The sequence below is a fragment of the Benincasa hispida genome, chromosome 4, assembly GCF_009727055.1.
Source record: "Benincasa hispida cultivar B227 chromosome 4, ASM972705v1, whole genome shotgun sequence".
Lineage (NCBI taxonomy): Eukaryota > Viridiplantae > Streptophyta > Magnoliopsida > Cucurbitales > Cucurbitaceae > Benincasa > Benincasa hispida.
The window spans coordinates 50,814,773-50,822,930 of NC_052352.1; the positions used below are offsets into that span (position 1 = coordinate 50,814,773).

The 8,158-nt window shown below is 32.8% G+C and overlaps 1 protein-coding gene across 2 annotated transcripts; it reads left to right on the forward strand.

The window, feature by feature from the left end:
• The first annotated feature begins 608 nt into the window (after nt 1–608).
• LOC120075284 lies at nt 609–7,798 on the forward strand. 2 transcript variants are annotated; one of them, XM_039028508.1, is made up of 5 exons: nt 609–1,036; nt 2,437–2,540; nt 6,765–6,936; nt 7,057–7,161; nt 7,603–7,798. In XM_039028508.1, exons 1-5 carry the CDS (start codon nt 851–853, stop codon nt 7,717–7,719), a joined length of 684 nt encoding a protein of 227 aa, XP_038884436.1. In that variant the 5' UTR covers nt 609–850; the 3' UTR covers nt 7,720–7,798. The 2 variants fall into 2 exon arrangements, with proteins under 2 accessions (XP_038884436.1, XP_038884437.1); XM_039028509.1 differs by lacking the exon at nt 7,057–7,161.
• The last annotated feature ends 360 nt before the right edge of the window (nt 7,799–8,158 follow it).

An 8,158-nucleotide genomic window follows, 5' to 3' on the forward strand; every position in this document is an offset into this window, starting at 1 on the left:
AATATGTAGGTTCATTAGGTCCCCTGCTAGCTCACAATGAATTAACAAGGACCAATGTTTCGAAAGAATAATTTGTTGTTCAAATTAATTTTAGGAATATATGTTAATTATATATGTTTTAATTAAACTATACAATATGGAAGATTTGAATGAGATTGATATTAAAACTATAGATTAAAAGTTAATATTAATAAGACTCATAATTAAACTATAAGTTATGAGAGAAATATATATTTAAATATAATGCAAATATTTAATTAAATATTAAATATCTTAACAATTTAATTTAATTTAATTTAATTTAATTAAATAAAATCACTAGCCTTTATAAAGAGGAGTGGGAGAGTAGAGGAGAGGGAGTTACATAATTAAATTATTTTTAAACTATAAAATAAAAAGAAAAATAAGGAAAAAAAATATAAGAAACTAGAAACAATAAACCATTACCAAAAAAGATTATGTTGTTTCTTTTTGTTTCATAAAAAAATCGAAATAGTTATCAAATACATTAATTTCAGAAACATAAATATTATTATATAAATTTAAAGCCGCATTATCTATCCATTATACAATGAATAACAAAAATATATATATTTTTTTCAGGGTCATACGCAAAGATTTGAAGGTTTAACAACCAAAATAATATAAATATAAAAATTTATAGAGAAAAATAAAAGAATCCCAAAACTTTAAATTTTTAAAAGAAAAGAGAAACACTACCTAAAAAGAAGTCAACCTTGGTTTTGTGTGTATAGATAATCTTCTTCTTGAATCTTCTTTTTTTCTCTCCAATTAAGGAGCTTCTTCTCCTTCTTTCTTCTGTGTGTGGAGCTTCTGGTTCAAAAGAATTATGAGAAGAATTTTGAATCCTCTTGTGGGAAGAAGCTTCAAGTCCTCTGATTTCAGACGTCTGGTCCAATCCGCTTTTACTCGCCTCCGAGCGCTGAAAAACCATCACCATCGGAGATACTCCGAAGGTCGTGACGACGTCGTTCGTCTCCTTCAAGATGGCCTTTCCGGCCTTGCTCTCTCTCGTGTACGCCTCTCATCCCTTTTCTTTTTCCCGTTTACTTCCGGATATCAATAATTTGTGTTGTGTTTACTAACTTTTTTTTTTTTTTTTTTTTTTTTTTTTTTTTACATAAATTTGATGTATGATAATTAAAAAATACAATAAAAACGAAAGATGAAAGTGACATCAATGCCAGAGAGGAAGGGGATAGAGATTTAGGTGATGGCGATTCTTAGTCTTCCACTTACCACTAAAGATGTCCATGGGGGTAAGGATGGGGGCTTTTCCGTTCCCATCCCGACCCCCATTTCATCATCCATCCTCACATAATTCTCTATTTGAGTTTGTGAAGATCGAGAAAAATAATCTTTGTTTAGTTCAATCTCATATTTAGAGTGTTTTTGGGTGTATTTGGGAGATCAGAGCAAAATTCTCTATTCAGTTCATATTATATGTGTATGTGTGTGCAGTTGTGTACGTGCACGTGCACACATGCACTCCCCGTATCCATCTTTGTTTAGCTCTTGAAAAATTTTCATCCCACACTCCTTTGTGCTTGTGTAATTTTTTTTTTAAAAAAATGATAGTGAAAATAATTAAATGGGGCAAAGAATGAGGATGGAGAATGTGTTTTCCATCCCCGTTCTAACTCGCGGGAAATTTACTTTCCCACTCCTTTTTCCATTCTCTGTCTAAATAAAGATTTCTAAGAAGACAAAACACAAAACTTAGAAATAAAAAAGAGCAACAAACCTATACTCCCACGCAAGCGATTCGGGAAAGGGAAATACTTCATTGAGGAACTTTGCACTTCATTAATGAAATGAGAAAAGGAACATGGAAGATGAGAAATGAAAAAAAAAAAGAAAGAAAAAAAAAAAAAAAAAAAAACTAAAGCCCTACTCTAAAATTTAAAAACACACTCGAGCTGTTTTACTATAAATTTCTTCAACAATTTTATTTTCTTTGGATAACAAATACTCTTTTCACAAAAAAAAAAAATAAAATAAAAGAAGTACCCATTATAAAGTAACATATGGGACTTTGTGTATGTGTGCAAACTCTTTCTAATGATGATTAATTTGAAAACTTAATTAAAGTTTAAATTAATGAAATCGAAAATCTAGAGTTAAATAGAGAGAAAAAATTCAACAAATTTTCTACGGACTATATTTTTGTTAGTTATATACAATAAATAAATAAATAAATGCATCCAATTATTTATTTTAAATTTTTAAATAAAAAAATAATTTTTTACAGAAATAAGTCATAACTATGATATTTTATACTGTTTCAAAGATCACCACTAATATTTACACACATGTCAACTTTCAGAAGGTTGAAATTTTCACAATTTGAATTTTTAGAAATTCCAAGTTTTGTTTTCAGGAGGAATTTTTTTCACTTTTTTATGATGTTTGCAGTGCGAGGAAATGATTGAACATCAAAATCTTTTGGATGCTTATGGTATGATTGAAGGATATCTCAATCTCTTGATGGAAAGCATCTACCTCCTTGGACGTGGAAGGTTTTGATTCTTTGCATTATTAGTTTATACCCATTTTTGTTGATATCAAATTTTGGCAAAGAGAAAATGCATTTGACCTTCACGTGATAAAAATAGTAAATTTGTAATTTAGAGAAGAGAGTACCTACGAAATAAAGAAAAAAGGCTTTGATGTCTAAATTAGTAAGAGAATTAAATAATAAATAAGAAATCAAAAGTTCTTAGATACCTCATATGGAGCCATAAGGATGTATTTATAGGAGATTCGATCTAGGGATTCTTAATCTCAGATAAGCTAGGATCGAATCTTATCCTATCCTATTTTATCTTAATCTTGATTCTATCTTATCTTGATTTTTGGGTTTGTTCTATTGCGCTAAAATTCAGCCACAAAATTAGCCTCCACTCCCTAAGTTGGGGTTCGTGGTTGACTGTGTTTCTATGGGGTCAATCTTTTGAGAAATCAACTTGGGAGTACAATCTTCCTTCTATTATCGTATGTCCCATCACGAGACTTATCTCCAACATTGGGGGTATTGAGCTTATCAAGCCAAACCTTTTGAGGTTCAATCGATTTTTCAACGTGCTTCTTCATCTCAGAGCGAAGTTAATGCGCCAAATTATGTTAGACTCACCCCAAGGATAGGCTAAGGCAACAAAACATTGCTCTCCTAATCTAAGGTAGGCCTTGGATCATGAGCTGATCTGGAATATTACTTTACCAAACCTATTAAGCTCGACCAGCTTCTTGATATCCTTCTCTGCCCTGTGGGTGAAGTTATGGTTACTTCACCCATCATTTCCCCTTATGGGTTGTCACTTTTACTTATCTTCAATAATCCTGTAGCTTGATCATCAGTTTCGTAGCTTCTTTGCTTATCTTCAATAATCATGTAGCTTAATTATCCGTCCCGTCGCTTATTTGCTTATCTTTGCTTAAGTGAGGTTAATTTGTCTATCTTTTGTGATAAACTTTAGTCCGTCCGAGGTCCTCAGATTTTGGACTTTGAATTTAGTTAGTTGACTGTGGGGTGGCCAGCCCCATTTTTCACCAAATAACTATACTCAGAAAATTATTTGAGTCCCAATTAGGTTTCTCATGAAAATTTTCTTATTTTGTGAGTTCTTAAATCTTCTATTGAGGTTCTTTAACTAGTTTCATAAAATTATACATCCAAATAATTATAAATAGTTGCATTGCTTCCAAAATTCTTCACAAATATTCATTTGCAAATTTTTTGTGACACTTCAAATAATAACTTAAGATATTTGTAAAGTGGCATCAATGTAAAACTTATATTGTATTTTGTATCTTTATAGGTTGAGATTTTAAATTTGCTCTAATTCTATGTAGCTTTTTTTACATGATGACAAACTTTATCTTCACATCATAGTTGGTGCTTCATCTAGACTCTAAATTCTTTGCGATCCAATCGTCTTAGATTTTAATTGTGGTTAGGAGCTCTAAAGGAGTTTTCATTCTCTCCTATATTTGAATCTTGTGTCATACTTGTTATGGCCTCAAGCTTTATCAAGGAAGAGTTCTGAGGTACTGATTTTCCCTTTCAATTTATTTTTCCTCGAGGACAATTTTAGGATAATCTCCATGCTACATTAAGAACCTCCAAGTCAAAACAGACTTTGTTGATGCTCATGGGTAAGACCCTTAATCCACATTGTGATTATGTTAAACCATTTAGGGTAGAAATTAATAGGTTGAGGACTAGAGAACCTCATCCTTCTAACAAACTCTTTGCCTCTTTTTTTGTATGGTTTGGGTCAACAGGTGCACCAGTATATCTTAACTATGTTGACACACACTTAGCATCCTCATCATATTCCACTCCCAATCACTCTTTAATATAACAATAAGCACAAAGGAGAAGGTGAACTATTTCCCCCCACCCCCCATTTTTATGGTGTGGGTCAGTGAGTGCATCAATATATTTTAGGTTGACGTACACTTAACACATTCATCATATCCCATTCCTAATCACTCATTGATACAACAATAAGTATAAAGGGGAAGATGAACTTTCTGGCATTTGTGCCCATAAATTGAGTCTGAAGAAGAATTTGCCACTCGTGATAGTTGTTGTTATCCACGTGCAGTAGTAGTCATGCCACACATTTTCATCGTTGGATGAGTCTTTCACTTAAGATCTTGCATGAGTTTGTGTGAGCTTTCCAACTACAAGTTTAGATGAAAATCGTTGAAATTTGCTGCCGTTTTTTTTCAATTGTAGTAACTATCTTGAAGTGGTAAGAAAAGATCTGTACAAACGGTGAACCCATGAATTCATAGACCCCTATTCAACAAGAACATCAAAGAAAAGATCCCTCGTGAACAATTACGAATGGATCTGAGTGAAAGGTAACGAGAAGCCATCACCAATGGAGGCGGATCTAAGCAACAACGATAGATCTAGGCATCACGACGGATATGGACAGTGATGAAGAGCAATCAAGAACGAATTTGTATGGATGATCTGGATGAACGAGCAGATCTAATCTGAAGCATATGGGACTGAACTCTGATCTAAGAAAGCAACGACGAATCTAGACAACAGTGGACGAGTGGTATTTCTAGCGGCTTCTAACAGCGATAGTGGTGAGCGATCGTAGCGGCCAACAGCAGATAAGTGGCAAGACGATGGTGGACCTGCTGCAAGAATTGGATGTGCGGGTAGAGATGGTGGCTGATGAACGATAGCGGATCTAACTATCAACGGCGAAAGCATAAACAAACACAGATCTAGAACTTGAGCGGAAAATGGACCAGATCTAAAATCCACTACGCATATCTGAAATATCGTAAACCTGCACTGATCACAATTGGATGGATCATGTTGGTGGCAACTATTTCGACAGTTGCAACAGATTCTAGCAATGGGATGGTTGTTGAACAGTGGACTGATGGGTGCCAGCAAACAGATCTAAAGATAAGATTTATAAGAGAGACCAAAAAAAAAAAAAAGAACAACTCACCGGTGACACGCTCAGATGACCCGTCGAAGGTGGATGACAGCGCTGGATCCACAAATGGAGAGAGAATGCTTAGATAAAGAGAGTTGCACGAACAAAAGGAACAAATCCACGACTGGATGGTATGAACTGCGGCGATCATGGTGGCTTCTGGGTTGAGGCTGACACGTGGCTACTAGTGTGGATGACTGTCGGCATGAGAGTTGTAGAATGATGAGAGGGAGATCGCATGAAGAAGCCAAACCTAAAAAGAGAATTTTTTTTCCTTTTAGCGGCTGTAACATGGGGAAGAAGATGAAGATGAAATTTAGGGTTTTCATCTTTTGTTCTTTTTCCTATTTTTTTCCTTAATGATAAAGCCCCCATTCTTCATAGAATCTTATTCCTTTGTCATAATTTGCACTCTTTTACTTGGACTAGAGACGTGGGGATCTAATGTGCCCATGGCTTCCTTACTATTTTTGTCACAGGAATCCAATTTGCCTATGACTTCTACTACTAAAACTTCTTCCTAAGATCACGAGAACAGAGTCATTGTGAGTCATTGTGGCCTTGATTTTCTTAATTTTGCAAAGATTTCAAATTTTGTAAAGGTAGATCACTCTCATCCCCACAAAAGGTACCAACTATTGATCATTCCTACAATGGTGCCAACTGTAGATGTCAAATTTTAGCTAAGAAAAAACGCACTTGACTTACATGTGACAACAACAGTAAATTTGTAATTTAGGAAAAAGAGGGTCTACAAAACAAAGAAAATGGAAGTCATAAGTTCTTAAATACCTCTATGGAGCTATAAGGATGTATTTAGAGGAGATTTGTTCTAGGGTTTATCTTAGCCCTACTAGGATTTAGATATGAATTTTCTAATCCTAGATAAGCTAGGATCAAATCTTGTCCTATCTTATTTTATCTTAATTTTGATTCTATCTTATCTTGATTATTTGTTTTATTATGTCAGGCTAAAATTCACCCACGACAATTTTCATAATCAAATTTCTCTTTTTCAAAATACAATTTCAACATTATGTGGTAAAAAAACAAAAAATTGTTTTTCACCTTTTATCACATATTTTGTTAATAATGATTTCAATTTTCGAGATAATACTAAGTTCCCCAAATCAATTATATCGATTAAAACCAAATTAGAAAATAAAAACTATTTTTGAAACAAAATTGAATTAAAGTTTTCAATCATAAAAGTCAGAAATTTGAACTTCCATAGCGTTTGACAAAGGTTTCTATTTTTATTTTATAAAGAGAATGTCCAGATGAATTGAAGGAGGCAGTGTCAAGTGTAGTATTTGCATCTTCAAGATGGAAGGATTTTTCCGAACTTGAAGACATTAAATCAATATTGACGTCTCAATTTGGCAAAGAATTTACTGGTCGTGCTGTTGAATTACGCAACAACAATAGTGTAAATGATTCGGTAAGACTCGTTTGACAATAGTTTAATTCTGTTTAGTAATAATTTCGTTTTTAATTATCCGTAAAAAAAATGTCTTCTTTCTAGTTTGTTGTACTAATATATTCAATTTTTATTGGATAGATAATGCAAAAGTTATCTACAAGGAAGCCAAATATGGATAGTAAAATGAATCTTCTTAAAGTCATTGCTTCTGATAATGGTATTACTTTGCAACTCAACGAAGAGGTAAACCACTTTTTAAGGATAATTAAAGAACAAATATTCTTATCTAGAAATTGAGCCAATAAATTCTAAAGCTCCTCGATATTCGTTTTTAATTTTAAATAGGAAAAAAACTTAGGTGTTGTGCTATACTTATCTTGTGTGTAGTTCAAGCTGCATCCAATGAAATATTGCCATGTGATAATATATATATTTTTTAATCACTTTTTTTATTTATTATTTTTTTTTTTTGTGTATGGTAAATAGAAAAGGAACATATAGTAGGTACAATCTACAATTTAGATTGTACCTAATCATTGTTCTTCAAAATCTGATAAAACTGTTGAAAAATTTTCAAATATAGTAAAATATAATTGTTTATCATTGATAGACAGTGATAGATTCTGATAAACATCTATCAGTATTACTTAAATCATTCTTTTCCATCTTTTTTTCTTGAAACAGGATGCACTATGTAGTTCGATTCAAACTAGAAAGCGAAGCAGGCAACAAAACCGAAGTGAGACTTTGGCCACAAACTCCTATCAAACCCGCAGCTCAAGTCGCAAACACAGACGTTGATATATTTATGGAATTACTATATTTTTGTAATATTAATAGTCTATCTATTTTGAGGTTTAACGCTCTATGAATTTCTCAAGGGGCTCAATCAATACTAATGTGTTACTTAGTGTTGCGTTATTTATAAATTGAATTGTTAATACAATGTATTTTATATTAATACTTATTAGTGTTTTGGCGTTGGCCATATGTTTTGTTTCTACTAGCTTGAACGTTGGTGACCATATCTTTCAGATTGTCCTCTATGATGTTACATAAGTTGTCTCTCTCGATGCCATTTATGTCTAGAAATACTTTTTCTTTTGTAAAGTTTTGTCTGTGAATCTTATTTTTATGGATTCTTTCCTTCTATAGGTGTTGGGTTGTTTTAGTCCTTATTTGTTACTTTGGATTCATACTAAAGGAGTGTTAATTTCTCAAGTGAAGAATACTTCGTATG

Coding starts and splice junctions, on each gene's coding strand:
- LOC120075284 (XM_039028508.1), top strand. CDS start 851: ATGAGAAGAATTTTGAATCCTCTTGTGGGAAGAAGCTTCAAGTCCTCT. Junction 2,541..6,764: donor TACCTCCTTGGACGTGGAAG/GTTTTGATTCTT, acceptor TATTTTATAAAG/AGAATGTCCAGATGAATTGA. Junction 6,937..7,056: donor ACAATAGTGTAAATGATTCG/GTAAGACTCGTT, acceptor TTTATTGGATAG/ATAATGCAAAAGTTATCTAC.